The 23,184-nt window shown below is 42.4% G+C and overlaps 3 protein-coding genes across 4 annotated transcripts in view; 1 reads left to right on the top strand and 2 right to left on the bottom strand.

The window, feature by feature from the left end:
- Positions 1–1,177: 1,177 nt before the first annotated feature.
- LOC123995601 (probable imidazolonepropionase) lies at positions 1,178–3,749 on the bottom strand. Its single transcript, XM_046299231.1, has 2 exons — positions 2,420–3,749; positions 1,178–2,265 (listed from the first exon to the last, which is right to left on the bottom strand). Exons 1-2 carry the CDS (start codon positions 2,681–2,683, stop codon positions 2,101–2,103), a joined length of 429 nt encoding a protein of 142 aa, XP_046155187.1. The 5' UTR covers positions 2,684–3,749; the 3' UTR covers positions 1,178–2,100.
- An 843-nt stretch (positions 3,750–4,592) lies between these two features.
- On the bottom strand, positions 4,593–6,391 carry LOC123995602 (small nuclear ribonucleoprotein F-like). The gene is made up of 4 exons (XM_046299232.1): positions 6,264–6,391; positions 5,835–5,960; positions 5,383–5,447; positions 4,593–4,884 (listed from the first exon to the last, which is right to left on the bottom strand). The coding sequence occupies exons 1-4, from the start codon at positions 6,342–6,344 to the stop codon at positions 4,818–4,820; spliced, it is 339 nt and encodes a 112-aa protein (XP_046155188.1). The 5' UTR covers positions 6,345–6,391; the 3' UTR covers positions 4,593–4,817.
- A 4,127-nt stretch (positions 6,392–10,518) lies between these two features.
- The window catches only part of LOC123994478 (netrin-4-like), a 36,204-nt gene continuing 23,538 nt past the window's right edge, over positions 10,519–23,184 (top strand). Inside the window, exons 1-2 of one of the 2 annotated variants that reach the window (XM_046297106.1) lie at positions 10,519–11,025; positions 11,721–12,262. In XM_046297106.1, coding sequence (XP_046153062.1) covers positions 10,968–11,025; positions 11,721–12,262 — 600 coding nt within the window. In that variant the 5' untranslated portion in view covers positions 10,519–10,967. The remainder of the gene's footprint in view (positions 11,026–11,720; positions 12,263–23,184) is intronic. The other variant, XM_046297107.1, reaches the window with a different exon arrangement.

The raw sequence follows: 23,184 nt of genomic DNA, 5'->3' as shown, positions 1-23,184 counted from the left end.
AACTGTTACAGGAGTGAACTATCGTCATCTAGAAACTGTTACAGGTGTGAACTATCGTCATCTAGAAACTGTTACAGGTGTGAACTATAGTCTAGAAACTGTTACAGGAGTGAACTATTTTGTCATCTAGAAACTGTTACAGGAGTGAACTTTCGTCATCTAGAAACTGTTACAGGTGTGAACTATCGTCATCTAGAAACTGTTACAGGTGTGAACTATAGTCTAGAAACTGTTACAGGTGTGAACTATCGTCATCTAGAAACTGTTACAGGTGTGAACTATAGTCTAGAAACAATGCCACCTCATTCTGCAGAATATTACAGAAGTCTGCCTCATGATTCTGAGGTTGTATGTTCAAGAGAGAACGTGCAGGATTTTGTGGCTCAATGGTTAGATCCCCTGTCTCAACCTTGAGTTTGTGGGTTTAAACCTCAACTTTACACTTGTGTCGATTTCTGCAACGATTAATGTCAAACATACAAAGAGGAGCAAGAAAAGTGTGAAGGAGTCTGCACCCCTCCCCCACACACACACACCTTGCACCACTGTGGTTGAGTTCAAACCTTAACTCTTACACTTCAAGTTTAGCAACTCAATATCAAAGACATATGCCATGACGTTGTTGAATACTTGTTTCTGATTGGCTTGAAGGCCATTCTAGATTGGCATTATTTCCATATAAGGCACGGTAGAGCTCAATCGCTGTAGTTCAATACATGTTTGAGCTGCAAAAATAAATAACAATTCATTGAAACCACTGCCATTTTTAAAATTAAAGTTCATAACAGCAAGGTAGAACTGATGGTTTGGTAAGCTAAACTAGCAAGTCTGTTTCTTTGGTTACCGAGGCAACTACTGTCGCTATCTAGTAAACTTGTAAGCAACTTCAGTGGATGTTGAAGCAGCAAATGTGTCAAATGATAGACCTGGTTTAAGAAAAGGGATAATCAACTAGTGGCTCTGCATTATCTGGAAAATAATGCAAATCTGTGGAAGGTCAGTTCCACTCCGCGAGCTTGTCCTACCTAGAGGTTATGGGTCCAAACCTCATCTCTTGTGCTTTTAGTATCACATCAAACAATCCACAACCGTGTCAAACAATACAGAGGGGAGGTCTCAAGACAATCGGTGGCTCTGGTGTAAGGATCTTATCCCATCCCAACACAACCGTAGGCAGTCTCACTCACACAATCAACACAACCGTAGGCAGTCTCACTCACACAATCAACACAACCGTAGGCAGTCTCACTCACACAATCAACACAACCGTAGGCAGTCTCACTCACACAATCAACACAACCGTAGGCAGTCTCACTCACACAATCAACACAACCGTAGGCAGTCTCACTCACACAATCAACACAACCGTAGGCAGTCTCACTCACACAATCAACACAACCGTAGGCAGTCTCACTCACACAATCAACACAACCGTAGGCAGTCTCACTCACACAATCAACACAACCGTAGGTAGTCTCACTCACACAATCAACACAACCGTAGGTAGTCTCACTCACACAATCAACACAACCGTAGGTAGTCTCACTCACACAATCAACACAACCGTAGGCAGTCTCACTCACACAATCAACACAACCGTAGGCAGTCTCACTCACACAATCAACACAACCGTAGGTAGTCTCACTCACACAATCAACACAACCGTAGGCAGTCTCACTCACACAATCAACACAACCGTAGGTAGTCTCACTCACACAATCAACACAACCGTAGGCAGTCTCACTCACACAATCAACACAACCGTAGGCAGTCTCACTCACACAATCAACACAACCGTAGGCAGTCTCACTCACACAATCAACACAACCGTAGGCAGTCTCACTCACACAATCAACACAACCGTAGGCAGTCTCACTCACACAATCAACACAACCGTAGGCAGTCTCACTCACACAAACCACTCGGTTCCATTCACACAGCTACTGCATTTTAGACAACGCCATACACAGTCCTCACCACAATTACAAGATAACCTTCAGCAGCTAGATGACTCAACGGTCAACTGTAACATACACTGTGGTGTCTGACCAGTAAATGAAGCCAGCTCTTACAATATAGTAGTATTTATTGACAGTAACTTTACCGTGGTGCGTTGAGGACCAGCAGGTCGCCATGTTTGTTGACCTCCAGGGAGCAGTGCGCGTGAGAGCGGCCCAGGACGTAGGCTGCGTTGATGATGAGGGCGGCCAAAGACTCGGGCATGGACATCCTCATGTTGACACACGCCAGGTGCATCACCACCGGCTGGGATTGACAGAGAGGGATAAAGAGATGACACAGAGGGATCGCTATATAGAGGAATAGGCTTTTTACCTTCTCCCACTAACTCATTGACCCACAGTCCCCTCCATCTTTCCCCCCTAACTTTCCTCCTCCACCCCCGTCCTCTGGTACCCACCATCGAGCAACAGTAGGCATTAGGGTTGAAGTCACTCCTCAGGGAAACAATGACCCCAGCCTCCAGCATGTCTCGGGCCCGCGGCTGGGGTAACCGCAGGATGCAAGCGGTGGTTGGGAGCAGGACGGCGGTGGTCTTAGCTGTCGCTATGGCAGCAATGCCATTATCTGTCACATCCTCCAGGTCGAGCTCTAGGTCGAGCTCTACCCCACCAGAGAGAAAAAACACACACACAATGCAGGAATGGTTAAGTGAGATGGACATGTTGGGTTCTGAGAATAGGAAATATACTTATGTCACTGAGGGAGTGCTGAGGTTTAGAGGGTCGACACCAGAAGTTAGGGGATATAGGAGGAAGGTAAATAGTGGGGGCAACTAAGCTTGGAATGTGTTGAGTGCAGGGAAGCGATTACATGTGGCAGGCATTGATAAGGGGAGAGAGCCATGGATTAGTGATGGAGAGGGGGGGGTTGAGGTCAGGTCATCTTAAGGGAGAAATAAAAGTTTATGGCCCATATCACTAGTGTCCTGCCTAGCAGTAAAGAACGATGTTTGTACAGGGTGGAGGCAAGAGCAGCCCGGGTGTGTTCCACTGTGAAGTGGATCTCTCCTCCGGCACAGTGCACATCCATGTAAGTGGCACCAGCCAACTGTCGCCACACACAGCATTACCTAGTCTGCATTTTGACAGGCAGCCCAATTCTGATCTTTTTACACAACTTGGTCTTTTAAAAAACAGATCTCGTGTGAAATAATCTGATGAGATTGGTCAAAAGACCAATTTGTGGGAAAAATATCAGAATTGGGCTGCTTGTGTAAATGCCATATAAACCTTTACTTTTACTCTAAAAGGTGAGTCGCATTACAAGCGGTTGAAGAAGAGGGGACAGGACCCATGGAAGTCATATTTATCTTCACGGCAAATTCATGCACCCTGTCTACAGCCCATACGGGGTGGGTGTGTGCAGCAACCAGTCCTGAAACGTAATAATACACAGAGCACGGCTGCATTTCTACAAAATCTAATTCTCTACATGATAGAACACCAAACCAATGATTCAAATATTTGTTTCAATAGAACAGGGGAGCATTCAGCAGGACCAAACATTTTGCAACATTAAAATATGCCAGGTAGGCCAAACATGGTTCTCTGACACACAGGAGGCTGCAGAGGGGAGAACGGCTCATCACCACGTGTTTGATACCATTCCTCTCCAGCCATTACCACGAGCCTGTCCTCCCCAATTAATGTGCCACCCACCTCCTATGCTCTGACATGTAGAATAAGGAATAACATCAGCCCTATTCATGGCATTTCTATCTGCACTGTTCGACATTTGACAAATAAACGTGGCCATGGTTGCATGTTTACATGGCCCTTGCTATCCGGGATCCTTGGGACGTCCCACACCATTGAAATTTACATTTAAAATGGTACGGGTTAAGTTTAGCATTGGGAAAGGGCTATGGTTAAGGACCCCAGATAGCAAAAACCATGTTTACACCTTCGTGCACGCCTAGATCTACCGCCCCCTATTGTCCAGGGTGGTGTATTGCACGGATACTTGCCTGGAATGACACACATGCCAGTTGCATCGATTACTTCATCAAACGAGCACCCTGCATATTGGATATCAATGGTGCTCGCAAGTCCAATATCCTTTATCAGGCCGTCGCTGCACGAACAATACACAGCTCTTTTAAATCAATAGTTTGCGGTGGAATAACATTTGGTTTAGCCAAAATGTAGTTTTGCTTTCACAGCACGTTAGGGCAAGCTGTAGTCAACTCGTTCTAACCAAATTGTAACAAACATTAACTAGTAGCCACATCCCTTCCTTCGTCAGGAACTTCTCACCGTTGTTGCAACTTAAAACCACCTGTTTCGCATTCTTTACCAAAAGTTTGTTCGACATGTTGAAATAGTCGAAATGAAGCTTAAAAATATGAATTACTTTTGTAAGTCACCTCTGTCACTTTCTAGTGGTTTGGGGAAAAGTTCATATGTGGACAACAGGTGTTCAAAGTGCAAGTTTGGGAGGGGCTTTGGAAATTAGGAATATGGTACATTGATTAACAAGTTCTGTTCAATGTGTAGTGTTTGCTAATAAGGTTGAGACACCACATCAATCACCTCCCTCACAAACCTGTAATAATACCACCAGACAGCAGGTTTCAGGAATGGGTACAATAACCATCATTTTCTACATTTATTCTACAGTGATAATACATATTGGATCATAAACAGTAAAAATAAAATAAAAAATGCTCTTGAAAGTTTCACACATGTAAAGCTACCTTTCTTACCAAGAGTCCGTTTTCCACACAGTGAAAATGAAAAAACAAAGAATCAAACAACACTCATCCAGATCTTCAGTTGCAAGTCTCATCCTCGCCATCATTCTTTCATTTCTCCGTCCTCCTCTTCTTCCTCCACTCCTCTAATATATAAAACATTATTGCACCTGTGGGTAGAGAATACGCACTTTAGATCATAGAGAAGTACACTGAAAACCGCCACTATCAAACATCTGCATCAGTCACACCAGAAGTATGCTGGATACAGAAGTCCAGAGAGAATACATTTCTACTGGTATTCATTAAAGGGTTGACTTGCAGTTCAACAAATATTTCAGAATATAGGAGTTCAATTCTATTGCAGAAAACATCCGATTTCAACAAATACTTCCTTTCTTGAACTGGGGTATTATTTACTACAAACCAAACAAGCCAAAGTGGGACTTTGTGGGACCTACCTGAACTTGTCCAATATGAAACTTGTTTTTGTTGAAAAATGCTTTCTGTTTAAACAGTCTACACTAATGAATACACCCCAGATCACTGCTCTAAGAAAAGTAGGTATTTCATGAATGGAGTCGTTGCCGATCATGATCACCTCAGGAGTGAAGGACAAGGGGCAGAAGGCAACATTGTAGAGAATCCAGAAGAGGGCTCTTATTTACCTAACAAGTACTTCTCCAAGGTGACCAGCCAACGCTCCATCTACATACTCTTCTGTGTTCGCCAACTGTCGAAACCAATGACAAAAACGTGACAAATTTACGTCGCCATTTATTTGCACCAGCCACACACACTGTCCAGGTTCGGCGCAAAATACAAGTCTTAAAATGAATAACTTGTGGGAGACTTATTTTGATATGAGATAAGCAGATAGGAAGTGAGTCTACAACAGACCCACGTTTGGAAAGTCTGTTAAATAACAATGCTTGGTCTCAAATTCCCAGTCATAATGACCGTCCTGTCCACCAGCACTGTAAGCTGAAATGGAACTGTTTTTAACTTCTGGCTTCCCACGTACTGTTTTTGTGCAACCACATTCAATTGAAAGCAACGCTAGCGTATATAAATACACCCACGTTGCTAAAAGCACCGGTGTCCAGGTGTGCTCCCTCACCTGCATGTTCATGTAGCTGTCCACAGACACTAGGTAGCCCTTGTACTCCATCCCCCACTTCAACTTCACCATCACCGGCTTGCCTGTCAGGCCATTCAGGAAGGGTTTAGGGTTCAGAGGTAAACTCTACAGACACACAGAAACAGGAAGAAGGTGGGACTAATTGTTATGGTTAATAATTTAATGGAACAAAATAGAACGTTCAGACCCATGTGTAGGGACGAACAGACGTCTATCATCATGCAATGAAACGCATATTAGATTTCAATCTGCAACATGACTTTATTTGCTGCTCATTCACTGTAAATGCAATGAATGAATGGGATAACGTTAGCTTGCTGGAAAAAGGCACCCAACTCAACTGCTAATCCGTTTCTCTTTTCAACAGATCCGGACAATTTTATTATAACCAACCATATCAACACTCACCATTGCTGTACGAAATGTGGTGCTTTTATATCTTAGTACTTTACTATCTTTTCGACGAAAAACGTCCAGACCTGTACGCATTGCCGCCGAAACCAGGAAGCTGGAGCCTTTCAACTTTGACCCAAAACAAAGGTTAATCGATTGAGAAAAAGAGCTCGAATTATTTATGTACCGCCACCAAGTGTACAGAGGGGCAAAAATTAAGAGACATGATTTAAATGTTCATTGCGGCAGATATTTTAACGGAAATGTTATAGATACATAAAGGACAGTAAACTGTTATATTTATCCATGTCCATCTTCAAATGGTTGCATTTTATTCAAAAGACTGCCCATGTGAAGTCAACTGAACACCTATGGGTGCCAATGGCGCCCTCTAGCGGTTATAGTGGTTATCGTGTTGAGTATTGCACCACGGTCCACTTCCCCAAAATCTTTGGGCCATGATGTGACTTATTTGCTATCAATGGATGTAATCTACCTAGATAAAGATTTACTAATTTCTATGTAACGCAGCAAATAAGCAAATTGATGTTTTCAAGACAAAACCCAGTCTTCGGCCATGCCCCAGGAGGAGTGACCATCAATGGAAACCACTGGTGTCCAAGGTAATTGTGATTGAATTAAAACATTTGAAACAAAATTTTAAATCTGTATTTCATTTCAAATAAAATGTTTCTTTATGAATACATTTAGTCTGGAATTGCATGAAGAACTTATGGCATAGAGGTAGACTGTCATAGACTGCGTTCGCCTGTTACTAAACCATTTGGCAAGTTTGAACTTGAGATCATGAATAATACTTCCAACAGCAAGGGATGGTTTCAGTGGAAATTCCTCTGAAATACTGATGTCCTTACATCAATGTTAATATGTTTGTGTGAGCATGTTCAGGTGTGTGTGTGTGTGTGTGTGTGTGTGTGTGTGTGTGTGTGTGTGTGTGTGTGTGTGTGTGTGTGTGTGTGTGTGTGTGTGTGTGTGTGTGTGTGTGTGTGTGTGTGTGTGTGTGTGTGTGTGTGTGTGTGTGTGGACAAACATACACCTAGGTATGTATCATGGGAAGTAATCCCTCTCACCCCCCCCTCCCTTTAAGATTTAGATGCACTATTGTAAAGTGACTGTTCCACTGGATGTCATAAGGTGAATGCACCAATTTGTAAGTCGCTCTGGATAAGAGCGTCTGCTAAATGACTTAAATGTAAATGTAAATGTAATGGGAAAACTCTTGTACTGTTAAAGGATAGATAAATTATCACTAATCATGAGCTGCTGCATGCATGACCTAGGATAACACTGACATGTCCCATTGTCTACTGTGTAATAGATGTGCAGGGAGGAAGACTCATGGCGAAGATGGAAACAGAAGTGCAGGATATAATCCAGGAGAACTAGAGCTTTCAGCAAAACAGAGAATGAGAGATATTAGACAGTATGCAGGTCGGCTCTGGTGTGCTCCATAGAGAGGAGCCATGCTGGGCTCATTGAGGTGAAGTGGAAAGCAGCAGAGAAGAGGCGGGTTGAGGGCCTATCAAAGAATTAGAGCAGGAGATCACTGAGCTAAAGGAGGAAGGGGAGGGGGCATTGGGGGTCAGAGCCCCACATCATTCCTGAATACCAATGCAGCTCCATGACTTTACTGTACTACTGTATAATGCTCATCACCAGCACTGACCACACGAGGGCAGCATGTACATAGAAACGGTTTGTTATTGATTTCGTTCAAATTTCACAATATTTGGAAGCCTTCTGCAGAGAGTGAATATGCTACAATCAAACCCCATATCCCCAGCAGTGCTGTCACCAACTACACTATCAGTGTCAGATCAGAGTCAGATGAACTCGTGGATACCATTTCTATGTCTCTGCGTGCAGTTTGAAGGAAGTTGATAACTTGCAGATACCCATAGACTTCCAGTTATTGCACTAATGCAAGTTAGCATTGGCTCGCAAAGCTATCCCCTTACTTTCTTCATAATGGACACAGAGACCTAAAAATGGTATCCCCGAGTTCGTCTGACTCTGGGGAACTCTTTGCCAAAATTCCAAAGTATCCCTTTAGGAGTCATTTGGAAACGGAAACAAGACTTTGGTAGGCTATTAAAAATTCATCTAGGAATTTAAAGGCCAACCCCTGGTATAATCTTCTCTGCATAGGGCAGGATAGTTCATTAATATATTGGTACTGTGTAATATGGATCAGTTAATAAATCTCAATTGGCTTGCATTCCACTCCAATTAGCTGGGATTTTGTTGGGATAGGCCATCAGTAGTATATTGTCAACATAGCCCATGCAGAAGTGCATTTAGCCAAGTAACCAAACTCTTTTGTTGTTGTATTTTACCCCCTTTTCTCCCCAATTTCGATCATGTCTCATCGCTACAACTCCCCAACAGGCTTGGGAGGCAAAGGTCCAGTCATGCTTCCTCCGAAACATGACCCGCCAAACCTCGCTTCATAACACACACCCACTTAACCAGGAAGCCAGTCGCACCAATGTGTTGGAGGAAACACAATTCTACTGATGAACAAAGTCAGCCTGCAGGCGCCCAGCCCACCACAAGGAGTCGCTAGAGCACGATGAGCCAATTAAAGCTGGGCCAATTGTGCGCCGCCCTATGGGACTCCCGATCACGGCCGGTTGTGATACAGCCTGGGACCGAAGCCAGGTCTGTAGTGACGTCTATAGCCCTGCGATGCAGTGCCTTAGACCATTGTGTCACTCAGGAGGCCCTCAAACTCCACAATTTTAAAGTAAGTGCCCAGTGAAAATCTCAATTTTAAAGTTAATATTAATCGCTTTGACTCGTCCTACACTCATATTTGTGGCCAAGGCATAAATTGGAGAAAAAACCCTTCAAAATCCTAACCTCAAATTTGTATTTTAAACAGATGTTTAAAAAAAGCTTGCTATTTCCTCATATAACATGATGTCATCTCCCTGAGGAGGATGAGCTGGCCTATCCTCTTCTAGAGGAGGATGAGTTGGCCATTCAATGGTCTACTTCCGTTAATATTTACAATGCCCAGTGCACACACACCATTCAGTTTTTTGGGTATGCCCACACCATTCCAACACAGAAAAGCTGCTTTTTAGCATAATTAATACAAAATCTTGTAAGGAAAACTATTTCACTCATATTGTAAGTTATTATAGGTCATATTTCATAGAAATCTGGAAACACTGGGCAGTTACATTAGTTTAAAGTGAGTCGCTAGCTAGGTTTCCATCCAATTGATAACATATTTTTTTGTGAATATTCAAAAATCAAAAAAATATGCGCATTTGATGTGTTTTCATCAAATTGACTTGTGCTAAGTCTGTGTGTGATGACACAGTGCACATACAAATAACTGTTGCGTTTAAATTCGCATGTACAAATGAACTTTTTTTAAAGTTAAATGGGTTTCCATTGTATTTTCAACTCTACTGTTGTCACAAAACGTGTTAAATAGCGAATGTGCCCACTCTGGTATAGGCACGTGCGCTCTATCCACCAGCTCGCAGATACAGTTGTGGGTACAGTCTACATGATAATATTATTATGGCCAAAAGGGAGATTGTTTTAATTTGTCAAACGGCAGCCAAGCATGGATTCATCAAATCACCAGAATAAGATCCTGGATATTTATTGGAAAGGAGCATCAAGCTCACCACTTTGCACTTTCACCACCCTGTGAAGTTCTTCCTCATTTATTTCATCTGTAGCCTAATAAACTGTATGTTTTCCCGAGTCGTAGTAGGATGACCACATAAACATGTCATTCCGTGACTCCAAGTTTACTTCGATATGATAGTTATATCAATATTTGGGCATAAACGCGTTTCCATCTTAATTCTCGCCTAATACATTTACCTACACAAAAAATATCCAACCTTATATTTTACCGACAAAAATTAGCTGTTTCCATCAGGTTTGTTTTTTTTTGTCATTTTTTTATCGGACATATAGGCCTACTTTATTCGCCTAAAAAGGTTGGTTGGAAACGCGGTTAGTCTCCTTTCTAAAAGGGGGCAATTAATTACCAATTTGGATCCTATTCAGCTCACGAGCCTCAATAATTCTGGACCCTGGGTTTTGTTATTCTGTGTTCCTTTGTTTTGTATAAACGAAGTGTCAATCAACTTTACCGTTTTTTTTAAAATCCGGATAAGTGTTTGTGGATTGGAGAGGTTTGGATGACCACAGCGTGCCAGCTCTGACCTGACACTAACTGGATCCTGACGACCAGGAATGTTCCTTTAAAGAGAAAAATGCAAAGAGACGGGGCGGAGCCGCAAGCCCGCTGTCACTCTCTCAGTATTCCATAGTAGATTCACAGTTTATCTTCAGGCTATTAGCAAGCAAATTAACTAACTGTAAGGTAGAAGATCCGGGCGAATACGAGAGAACGCAAATCAGTCCTCGGCTTTTGCAGAAGTAATGCGGAATAATGGAATACTTTTCCCTGGGTGTCTGAACCGGCTGTGTTGTCAAACTGGGGTCTTTGTTCTTCTTTGATCATATCTGATTGTTGTTGAAAAAGGGAAAGTAAAGACTATACTGGCTTTGAGCCTTGGCTTTACATTCGGAGGATGAAATCTAGCATCTATTTGCCACTTGAATAACACCAACGAGGTGTCGCGTTGCCTATTCACAAGGCTGCTCTCTAGGTATCTCATCGGCTAACCTCTTCTTGGGAACACTTGCTCGTGGGTCGGAACTATGATGTGGACTTTGTTTGCTGTTTTTACCTGCACTGGCCTATCTGCTATTCTTGCAGGTTTGTATTTTTTTCTTTAAAAAAAAACCTGCTTCTAATCGAATTCAATTCATAGGCAGTGTATTCATTGTGTGCAACGATGTAGCGTTCCCGCTGTCTCGGAACAATACGCCTGACAAGTGCAGCAACGGTGACAAAAGTATTTCCTTCCTTCCGCTCCGCTCTGTTGACCACCTCGGGTCAACATTCTATTTGTGTGGAGGTGAAACTCGTGTCTCATGATATCACTGAGATTTTCTCTATAATGTAGAATGTTTTCAAACGAAACACAAATATGCCGATGTGTTTTTATAACTATGTAATAACCTCAAAAGACCCATAACAACGAAGGCTACTGTGAGCTACCATCCATTGTTGACTGCCAAAAATCTATTTTGAATACCTGCCCACATTATAAACAGAATTGTTGTGTTATATAAAAACATGAAACCCCCCGTTCCCCTGTGTGCATGTTGGCCGTGGAGAGGGCTCTTAAAGATGGCAGTGTTGCCCAGCAGGTGTTCTTACATCCCACACCCAATGCATCTGGAACTCGTCTGGAGTGCACATCCTCCTCCCATAGCTGCCCAAAAATTGGTCTCTGTCAAAGTCCACACTGAAGCATTCAAGTCTAAACTTTTAGCTTTAAGTTTAGATTAAATACACAAGAGATCCTCGTCCATCTCCTATAACCTGTCCTATCTCTCTTCCTATAGATTTGGGTCGTGTAAGGGGGGTAGCCGCTCGTTGTGAGAGCCAGGCGTGTAACCCCCGAATGGGCAATCTGGCGCTAGGTCGCAGGGTCCTGACCCAGACCGTGTGTGGCTACAAGGGCACCGAGCCCTACTGCTCCTACTCTGACCCCTCCTCCTCCACAGCGCCCTGCCCCCCGGCCAGGTGTGGGGAGTGCAACGCGGCCCTCCCCCTGCAGGCCCACCTGGCTGCGGCCATGGCCGACTCCTCCTTCCGCCACCCCAACACCTGGTGGCAGTCGTCCGGGGAAGTGGAGTCTGAGACTCTGCAGCTGGATCTGGAGGCAGAATTCATCTTCACCCACCTGATCATGGTGTTCCGCTCACCCCGCCCTACCGCCATGACCCTGGAGCGCTCGCAGGACTTTGGGCAGACCTGGAAGACATTGCAGTACTACGCCAGGAACTGTAGCGCCACCTTTGGACTGGAGGAGGGAAAGGCAGTGCTGGACGGGGCCCCCTGCACCTCCAAATACTCTGGAGCTTACCCCTGTACCAGGGGAGAGGTGAGGAGGGCTTTGTGTGTGTGTGTGTGTGTGTGTGTGTGTGTGTGTGTGTGTGTGTGTGTGTGTGTGTGTGTGTGTGTGTGTGTGTGTGTGTGTGTGTGTGTGTGTGTGTGTGTGTGTGTGTGTGTGTGTGTGTGTGTGTGTGTGTGTGTGTGTGTGTGTGTGTGTGTGTGTGTACAGAGACAGACAGGACTGTCTGAGACAGAACCAGGTGTTAGTCCAGACAGCAGCTCAGACTCACACCTCTAGCCATCCAGGATGTGCCCTGTCATGGCACCTTACTTATGGACGGATGAACAGCTGGAAGGAAGGAGGGATGATAGATGTTGGCTACTGTACTACACACAGGAGTGTCCACTCCACTTCCCCCCATTCATAAAGCTAACCTGCATATTCCCCTGTGTGTCTGAATCATGGGTCTCTAATCTAAATACAGGTACTAATCAAAACCGTGATGAGTTTAGTCAGGTGTGTTAGTGCTGGGCTGGAACTCCAGTCTGCACACCCTAACCTCTCTACAGCTCTCTACACCCTGGGTAGTCCGTAGTACCCAAGACAGCAGCAGCAATACGGAGGATAGTGTTATTACTAGGGAAGGATGGTTATCAGGTGGGGGTGGGGATTATGTGGCATGAAAGGGTTCCTGGCAGCTCCTTGATGTCTAACTGAAAGAGTGTGTGAGTGGTTTCAGCTCCTACCAAGGCAGAGCTAACAGTACACAGTGCAGGGAGATCATGTAGTGCAGGGTTCCCCAACTGGCAGCCCACGGGACCAATTTGGTGGTTTTATTTGCACCGCCCAAATTTTCTGAGAATAAAAAATATATATATATTTTTTGTTGTTGTTTTTTTGTTGGACATAAAATACTGTAAAAACACCAGGTAATCAGCTCCAAATCATTTTCATTTAGGAATTCTGTTCCCAAGTATTCACACTCATAATGGAGAGACACATGATCGTAAACAAATGTAAACAAGGTTTTAAATGATTGTTTTAGTCAAACATTATATCTGTTTGGGCTTCTAGCAGTTCATTTGCCGTCTACAAATTATTTCCAATTATGATCCAGCCCCCCGACCATCCGTTTCAGAAAATAATGGGCCGCGGCTGAATCTAGTTGATGATCCCTGATCTAGTGCATGTTGACTCTGTAATGACTCTAGTTGATGATCCCTGATCTAGTGCATGTTGACTCTGTAATGACTCTAGTTGATGATCCCTGATCTAGTGCATGTTGACTCTGTAATGACTCTAGTTGATGATCCCTGATGTAGTGCATGTTGACTCTGTAATGACTCTAGTTGATGGTCCCTGATGTAGTGCATGTTGACTCTGTAATGACTCTAGTTAATGATCCCTGATGTAGTGCATGTTGACTCTGTAATGACTCTAGTTGATGATCCCTGATCTAGTGCATGTTGACTCTGTAATGATTCTAGTTGATGATCCCTGATCTAGTGCATGTTGACTCTGTAATGACTATAGTTGATGATCCCTGATGTAGTGCATGTTGACTCTGTAATGACTCTGGTTGATGATCGCTGATCTAGTGCATGTTGACTCTGTAATGACTCTAGTTGATGATTCCTGATCTAGTGCATGTTGACTCTGTAATGACTCTAGTTGATGATTCCTGATCTAGTGCATGTTGACTCTGTAATAACTCTAGTTGATGATTCCTGATCTAGTGCATGTTGACTCTGTAATGACTCTGGTTGATGATCCCTGATGTAGTGCATGTTGTTTAAGTAATGACTCTAGGTGATGATCCCTGATGTAGTGCATGTTGACCCTGTAATGACTCTAGTTGATCATCCCTGATGTCATGCATGTTGACTCTAGTTGATAATCTCTGATGTAGTGCATGTTGACTCTGTAATGACTATAGTTGATGATCCCTGATGTAGTGCATGTTGACTCTGTAATGACCCTGGTTGATGATCCCCGATGTAGTGCATGTTGACTCTGTAATGACTCTAGTTGATGATCCCCGATGTAGTGCATGTTGACTCTGTAATGACTCTAGTTGATGATCACTGATCTAGTGCATGTTGACTCTGTAATGACTCTAGTTGATGATCCCTGATGTAGTGCATGTTGACTCTGTAATGACTCTAGTTGATGATCCCTGATGTAGTGCATGTTGACTCTAGTTGATGATCCCTGATGTAGTGCATGTTGACTCTGTAATGACTCTAGTTGATGATCACTGATCTAGTGCATGTTGACTCTGTAATGACTCTAGTTGATGATCACTGATGTAGTGCATGTTGACTCTGTAATGACTCTAGTTGATGATCCCTGATGTAGTGCATGTTGACTCTGTAATGACTCTAGTTGATGATCACTGATCTAGTGCATGTTGACTCTGTAATGACTCTAGTTGATGATCCCTGATGTAGTGCATGTTGACTCTGTAATGACTCTAGTTGATGATCCCTGATGTAGTGCATGTTGACTCTAGTTGATGATCCCTGATGTAGTGCATGTTGACTCTGTAATGACTCTAGTTGATGATCACTGATCTAGTGCATGTTGACTCTGTAATGACTCTAGTTGATGATCACTGATGTAGTGCATGTTGACTCTGTAATGACTCTAGTTGATGATCTCTGATGTAGTGCATGTTGACTCTGTAATGACTCTAGTTGATGATCCCTGATGTAGTGCATGTTGACTCTGTAATGACTCTAGTTGATGATCCCTGATCTAGTGCATGTTGACTCTGTAATGACTCTAGTTGATGATCACTGATGTAGTGCATGTTGACTCTGTAATGACTCTAGTTGATGATCTCTGATGTAGTGCATGTTGACTCTGTAATGACTCTAGTTGATGATCCCTGATGTAGTGCATGTTGACTCTGTAATGACTCTAGTTGATGATCCCTGATGTAGTGCATGTTGACTCTGTAATGACTCTAGTTGATGATCCCTGATGTAGTGCATGTTGACTCTGTAATGACTCTAGTTGATGATCTCTGATGTAGTGCATGTTGACTCTGTAATGACTCTAGTTGATGATCTCTGATGTAGTGCATGTTGACTCTGTAATGACTCTAGTTGATCATACCTGATGTCGTGCATGTTGACTCTAGTTGATAATCTCTGATGTAGTGCATGTTGACTCTGTAATGACTATAGTTGATGATCCCTGATGTAGTGCATGTTGACTCTGTAATGACTCTGGTTGATGATCCCTGATGTAGTGCATGTTGTTTAAGTAATGGCTCTAGGTGATGATCCCTGATCTAGTGCATGTTGACTCTGTAATGACTATAGTTGATGATCCCTGATGTAGTGCATGTTGACTCTGTAATGACTCTGGTTGATGATCGCTGATCTAGTGCATGTTGACTCTGTAATGACTCTAGTTGATGATTCCTGATCTAGTGCATGTTGACTCTGTAATGACTCTGGTTGATGATCCCTGATGAAGTGCATGTTGTTTAAGTAATGACTCTAGGGGATGATCCCTGATGTAGTGCATGTTGACCCTGTAATGACTCTAGTTGATGATCCCTGATGTAGTGCATGTTGACTCTGTAATGACCCTGGTTGATGATCCCCGATGTAGTGCATGTTGTCTCTGTAATGACTCTAGTTGATGATCACTGATGTAGTGCATGTTGACTCTAGTTGATGATCTCTGATGTAGTGCATGTTGACTCTAGTTGATGATCTCTGATCTAGTGCATGTTGACTCTAGTTGATGATCTCTGATCTAGTGCATGTTGACTCTGTAATGACTCTAGTTGATGATCCCTGATGTAGTGCATGTTGACTCTAGTTGATGATCTCTGATGTAGTGCATGTTGACTCTAGTTGATGATCTCTGATCTAGTGCATGTTGACTCTGTAATGACTCTAGATGATCTCTGATGTAGTGCATGTTGACTCTAGTTGATGATCTCTGATGTTGATGTTGACTCTAGTTGATGATCTCTGATCTGTGCATGTTGACTCTAGTTGATGATCTCTGATCTAGTGCATGTTGACTCTGTAATGACTCTAGTTGATGATCCCTGATGTAGTGCATGTTGACTCTAGTTGATGATCTCTGATGTAGTGCATGTTGACTCTAGTTGATGATCTCTGATCTAGTGCATGTTGACTCTGTAATGACTCTAGTTGATGATCTCTGATGTAGTGCATGTTGACTCTAGTTGATGATCTCTGATGTAGTGCATGTTGACTCTGTAATGACTCTAGTTGATGATCTCTGATGTAGTGCATGTTGACTCTGTAATGACTCTAGTTGATGATCCCTGATCTAGTGCATGTTGACTCTGTAATGACTCTAGTTAATGATCCCTGATGTATGCATGTTGACTCTGAATGACTCTAGTTGATGATCCCTGATCTAGTGCATGTTGACTCTGTAATGATTCTAGTTGATGATCCCTGATCTAGTGCATGTTGACTCTGTAATGACTCTAGTTGATGATCCCTGATCTAGTGCATGTTGACTCTGTAATGATTCTAGTTGATGATCCCTGATCTAGTGCATGTTGACTCTGTAATGACTATAGTTGATGATCCCTGATGTAGTGCATGTTGACTCTGTAATGACTCTGGTTGATGATCGCTGATCTAGTGCATGTTGACTCTGTAATGACTCTAGTTGATGATTCCTGATCTAGTGCATGTTGACTCTGTAATGACTCTAGTTGATGATTCCTGATCTAGTGCATGTTGACTCTGTAATAACTCTAGTTGATGATTCCTGATCTAGTGCATGTTGACTCTGTAATGACTCTGGTTGATGATCCCTGATGTAGTGCATGTTGTTTATAATGACTCTAGGTGATGATCCCTGATGTAGTGCATGTTGACCCTGTAATGACTCTAGTTGATCATCCCTGATGTCATGCATGTTGACTCTAGTTGATAATCTCTGATGTAGTGCATGTTGACTCTGTAATGACTATAGTTGATGATCCCTGATGTAGTGCATGTTGACTCTGTAATGACCCTGGTTGATGATCCCGATGTAGTGCATGTTGACTCTGTAATGACTCTAGTTGATGATCCCCGATGTAGTGCATGTTGACTCTGTAATGACTCTAGTTGATGATCACTGATCTAGTGCATGTTGACTCTGTAATGACTCTAGTTGATGATCCCTGATGTAGTGCATGTTGACTCTGTAATGACTCTAGTTGATGATCCCTGATGTAGTGCATGTTGACTCTAGTTGATGATCCCTGATGTAGTGCATGTTGACTCTGTAATGACTCTAGTTGATGATCACTGATCTAGTGCATGTTGACTCTGTAATGACTCTAGTTGATGATCACTGATGTAGTGCATGTTGACTCTGTAATGACTCTAGTTGATGATCCCCGATGTAGTGCATGTTGACTCTGTAATGACTCTAGTTGATGATCACTGATCTAGTGCATGTTGACTCTGTAATGACTCTAGTTGATGATCCCTGATGTAGTGCATGTTGACTCTGTAATGACTCTAGTTGATGATCCCTGATGTAGTGCATGTTGACTCTAGTTGATGATCCCTGATGTAGTGCATGTTGACTCTGTAATGACTCTAGTTGATGATCACTGATCTAGTGCATGTTGACTCTGTAATGACTCTAGTTGATGATCACTGATGTAGTGCATGTTGACTCTGTAATGACTCTAGTTGATGATCTCTGATGTAGTGCATGTTGACTCTGTAATGACTCTAGTTGATGATCCCTGATGTAGTGCATGTTGACTCTGTAATGACTCTAGTTGATGATCCCTGATCTAGTGCATGTTGACTCTGTAATGACTCTAGTTGATGATCACTGATGTAGTGCATGTTGACTCTGTAATGACTCTAGTTGATGATCTCTGATGTAGTGCATGTTGACTCTGTAATGACTCTAGTTGATGATCCCTGATGTAGTGCATGTTGACTCTGTAATGACTCTAGTTGATGATCCCTGATGTAGTGCATGTTGACTCTGTAATGACTCTAGTTGATGATCCCTGATGTAGTGCATGTTGACTCTGTAATGACTCTAGTTGATGATCTCTGATGTAGTGCATGTTGACTCTGTAATGACTCTAGTTGATGATCTCTGATGTAGTGCATGTTGACTCTGTAATGACTCTAGTTGATCATACCTGATGTCGTGCATGTTGACTCTAGTTGATAATCTCTGATGTAGTGCATGTTGACTCTGTAATGACTATAGTTGATGATCCCTGATGTAGTGCATGTTGACTCTGTAATGACTCTGGTTGATGATCCCTGATGTAGTGCATGTTGTTTAAGTAATGGCTCTAGGTGATGATCCCTGATCTAGTGCATGTTGACTCTGTAATGACTCTGGTTGATGATCGCTGATCTAGTGCATGTTGACTCTGTAATGACTCTAGTTGATGATTCCTGATCTAGTGCATGTTGACTCTGTAATGACTCTGGTTGATGATCCCTGATGAAGTGCATGTTGTTTAAGTAATGACTCTAGGGGATGATCCCTGATGTAGTGCATGTTGACCCTGTAATGACTCTAGTTGATCATCCCTGATGTCATGCATGTTGACTCTAGTTGATAATCTCTGATGTAGTGCATGTTGACTCTGTAATGACTATAGTTGATGATCCCTGATGTAGTGCATGTTGACTCTGTAATGACCCTGGTTGATGATCCCCGATGTAGTGCATGTTGTCTCTGTAATGACTCTAGTTGATGATCACTGATGTAGTGCATGTTGACTCTAGTTGATGATCTCTGATGTAGTGCATGTTGACTCTGTAATGACTCTAGTTGATGATCTCTGATGTAGTGCATGTTGACTCTGTAATGACTCTAGTTGATGATCTCTGATGTAGTGCATGTTGACTCTGTAATGACTCTAGTTGATGATCACTGATCTAGTGCATGTTGACTCTGTAATGACTCTAGTTGATGATCTCTGATGTAGTGCATGTTGACTCTGTAATGACTCTAGTTGATGATCTCTGATGTAGTGCATGTTGACTCTGTAATGACTCTAGTTGATGATCTCTGATGTAGTGCATGTTGACTCTGTAATGACTCTAGTTGATGATCTCTGATCTAGTGCATGTTGACTCTGTAACGACTCTAGTTGATGATCTCTGATGTAGTGCATGTTGACTCTAGTTGATGATCTCTGATGTAGTGCATGTTGACTCTAGTTGATGATCTCTGATCTAGTGCATGTTGACTCTAGTTGATGATCTCTGATCTAGTGCATGTTGACTCTGTAATGACTCTAGTTGATGATCCCTGATGTAGTGCATGTTGACTCTAGTTGATGATCTCTGATGTAGTGCATGTTGACTCTAGTTGATGATCTCTGATCTAGTGCATGTTGACTCTGTAATGACTCTAGTTGATGATCTCTGATGTAGTGCATGTTGACTCTAGTTGATGATCTCTGATGTAGTGCATGTTGACTCTAGTTGATGATCTCTGATCTAGTGCATGTTGACTCTAGTTGATGATCTCTGATCTAGTGCATGTTGACTCTGTAATGACTCTAGTTGATGATCCCTGATGTAGTGCATGTTGACTCTAGTTGATGATCTCTGATGTAGTGCATGTTGACTCTAGTTGATGATCTCTGATCTAGTGCATGTTGACTCTGTAATGACTCTAGTTGATGATCTCTGATGTAGTGCATGTTGACTCTAGTTGATGATCTCTGATGTAGTGCATGTTGACTCTGTAATGACTCTAGTTGATGATCTCTGATGTAGTGCATGTTGACTCTGTAATGACTCTAGTTGATGATCCCTGATCTAGTGCATGTTGACTCTGTAATGACTCTAGTTAATGATCCCTGATGTAGTGCATGTTGACTCTGTAATGACTCTAGTTGATGATCCCTGATCTAGTGCATGTTGACTCTGTAATGATTCTAGTTGATGATCCCTGATCTAGTGCATGATCTGAATGACTATAGTTGATGATCCCTGATGTAGTGCATGTTGACTCTGTAATGACTCTGGTTGATGATCGATCTAGTGCATGTTGACTCTGATCTCTAGTTGATGATTCCTGATCTAGTGCATGTTGACTCTGTAATGACTCTAGTTGATGATTCCTGATCTAGTGCATGTTGACTCTGTAATAACTCTAGTTGATGATTCCTGATCTAGTGCATGTTGACTCTGTAATGACTCTGGTTGATGATCCCTGATGTAGTGCATGTTGTTTAAGTAATGACTCTAGGTGATGATCCCTGATGTAGTGCATGTTGACCCTGTAATGACTCTAGTTGATCATCCCTGATGTCATGCATGTTGACTCTAGTTGATAATCTCTGATGTAGTGCATGTTGACTCTGTAATGACTATAGTTGATGATCCCTGATGTAGTGCATGTTGACTCTGTAATGACCCTGATTGATGATCCCCGATGTAGTGCATGTTGACTCTGTAATGACTCTAGTTGATGATCCCCGATGTAGTGCATGTTGACTCTGTAATGACTCTAGTTGATGATCCCTGATGTAGTGCATGTTGACTCTGTAATGACTCTAGTTGATGATCCCTGATGTAGTGCATGTTGACTCTAGTTGATGATCCCTGATGTAGTGCATGTTGACTCTGTAATGACTCTAGTTGATGATCCCCGATGTAGTGCATGTTGACTCTGTAATGACTCTAGTTGATGATCCCTGATGTAGTGCATGTTGACTCTGTAATGACTCTAGTTGATGATCCCTGATGTAGTGCATGTTGACTCTAGTTGATGATCCCTGATGTAGTGCATGTTGACTCTGTAATGACTCTAGTTGATGATCACTGATCTAGTGCATGTTGACTCTGTAATGACTCTAGTTGATGATCACTGATGTAGTGCATGTTGACTCTGTAATGACTCTAGTTGATGATCTCTGATGTAGTGCATGTTGACTCTGTAATGACTCTAGTTGATGATCCCTGATGTAGTGCATGTTGACTCTGTAATGACTCTAGTTGATGATCACTGATCTAGTGCATGTTGACTCTGTAATGACTCTAGTTGATGATCACTGATGTAGTGCATGTTGACTCTGTAATGACTCTAGTTGATGATCTCTGATGTAGTGCATGTTGACTCTGTAATGACTCTAGTTGATGATCCCTGATGTAGTGCATGTTGACTCTGTAATGACTCTAGTTGATGATCCCTGGTGTAGTGCATGTTGACTCTGTAATGACTCTAGTTGATGATCCCCGATGTAGTGCATGTTGACTCTGTAATGACTCTTGTTGATGATCTCTGATGTAGTGCATGTTGACTCTGTAATGACTCTAGTTGATGATCCCTGATGTAGTGCATGTTGTTTAAGTAATGGCTCTAGGTGATGATCCCTGATCTAGTGCATGTTGACTCTGTAATGACTATAGTTGATGATCCCTGATGTAGTGCATGTTGACTCTGTAATGACTCTGGTTGATGATCCCTGATGTACATTTACATTTAAGTCATTTAGCAGACGCTCTTATCCAGAGCGACTTACAAATGTAGTGCATGTTGTTTAAGTAATGGCTCTAGGTGATGATCCCTGATCTAGTGCATGTTGACTCTGTAATGACTATAGTTGATGATCCCTGATGTAGTGCATGTTGACTCTGTAATGACTCTAGTTGATGATCTCTGATGTAGTGCATGTTGACTCTGTAATGACTCTAGTTGATCATACCTGATGTCGTGCATGTTGACTCTAGTTGATAATCTCTGATGTAGTGCATGTTGACTCTGTAATGACTATAGTTGATGATCCCTGATGTAGTGCATGTTGACTCTGTAATGACTCTGGTTGATGATCCCTGATGTAGTGCATGTTGTTTAAGTAATGGCTCTAGGTGATGATCCCTGATCTAGTGCATGTTGACTCTGTAATGACTATAGTTGATGATCCCTGATGTAGTGCATGTTGACTCTGTAATGACTCTGGTTGATGATCGCTGATCTAGTGCATGTTGACTCTGTAATGACTCTAGTTGATGATTCCTGATCTAGTGCATGTTGACTCTGTAATGACTCTGGTTGATGATCCCTGATGAAGTGCATGTTGTTTAAGTAATGACTCTAGGGGATGATCCCTGATGTAGTGCATGTTGACCCTGTAATGACTCTAGTTGATCATCCCTGATGTCATGCATGTTGACTCTAGTTGATAATCTCTGATGTAGTGCATGTTGACTCTGTAATGACTATAGTTGATGATCCCTGATGTAGTGCATGTTGACTCTGTAATGACCCTGGTTGATGATCCCCGATGTAGTGCATGTTGTCTCTGTAATGACTCTAGTTGATGATCACTGATGTAGTGCATGTTGACTCTAGTTGATGATCTCTGATGTAGTGCATGTTGACTCTGTAATGACTCTAGTTGATGATCTCTGATGTAGTGCATGTTGACTCTGTAATGACTCTAGTTGATGATCTCTGATGTAGTGCATGTTGACTCTGTAATGACTCTAGTTGATGATCACTGATCTAGTGCATGTTGACTCTGTAATGACTCTAGTTGATGATCTCTGATGTAGTGCATGTTGACTCTGTAATGACTCTAGTTGATGATCTCTGATGTAGTGCATGTTGACTCTGTAATGACTCTAGTTGATGATCTCTGATGTAGTGCATGTTGACTCTGTAATGACTCTAGTTGATGATCTCTGATCTAGTGCATGTTGACTCTGTAACGACTCTAGTTGATGATCTCTGATCTAGTGCATGTTGACTCTAGTTGATGATCTCTGATCTAGTGCATGTTGACTCTGTAATGACTCTAGTTGATGATCCCTGATGTAGTGCATGTTGACTCTAGTTGATGATCTCTGATGTAGTGCATGTTGACTCTAGTTGATGATCTCTGATCTAGTGCATGTTGACTCTGTAATGACTCTAGTTGATGATCTCTGATGTAGTGCATGTTGACTCTAGTTGATGATCTCTGATGTAGTGCA

The sequence above is a fragment of the Oncorhynchus gorbuscha genome, linkage group LG14 (assembly GCF_021184085.1).
Source record: "Oncorhynchus gorbuscha isolate QuinsamMale2020 ecotype Even-year linkage group LG14, OgorEven_v1.0, whole genome shotgun sequence".
In the NCBI taxonomy this organism is placed as follows: domain Eukaryota; kingdom Metazoa; phylum Chordata; class Actinopteri; order Salmoniformes; family Salmonidae; genus Oncorhynchus; species Oncorhynchus gorbuscha.
Note: the sequence above shows the minus strand (reverse complement) of the source record. Positions and strands in the feature narration are given on the sequence as shown.

Excerpts from the sequence above, each read along its gene's own strand:
- LOC123995601 (XM_046299231.1), bottom strand. The coding sequence starts at position 2,683 with ATGTCCATCTCACTTAACCATTCCTGCATTGTGTGTGTGTTTTTTCTC. Across the intron at positions 2,266-2,419 it reads ATGCCTACTGTTGCTCGATG|CCGGTGGTGATGCACCTGGC; the intron begins GTGGGTACCAGA and ends TGTCAATCCCAG.
- LOC123995602 (XM_046299232.1), bottom strand. The coding sequence starts at position 6,344 with ATGCGTACAGGTCTGGACGTTTTTCGTCGAAAAGATAGTAAAGTACTA. Across the intron at positions 5,961-6,263 it reads CCACATTTCGTACAGCAATG|AGTTTACCTCTGAACCCTAA; the intron begins GTGAGTGTTGAT and ends GTGTGTCTGTAG. Across the intron at positions 4,885-5,382 it reads CTTGGAGAAGTACTTGTTAG|GTGCAATAATGTTTTATATA; the intron begins GTAAATAAGAGC and ends CTCTACCCACAG.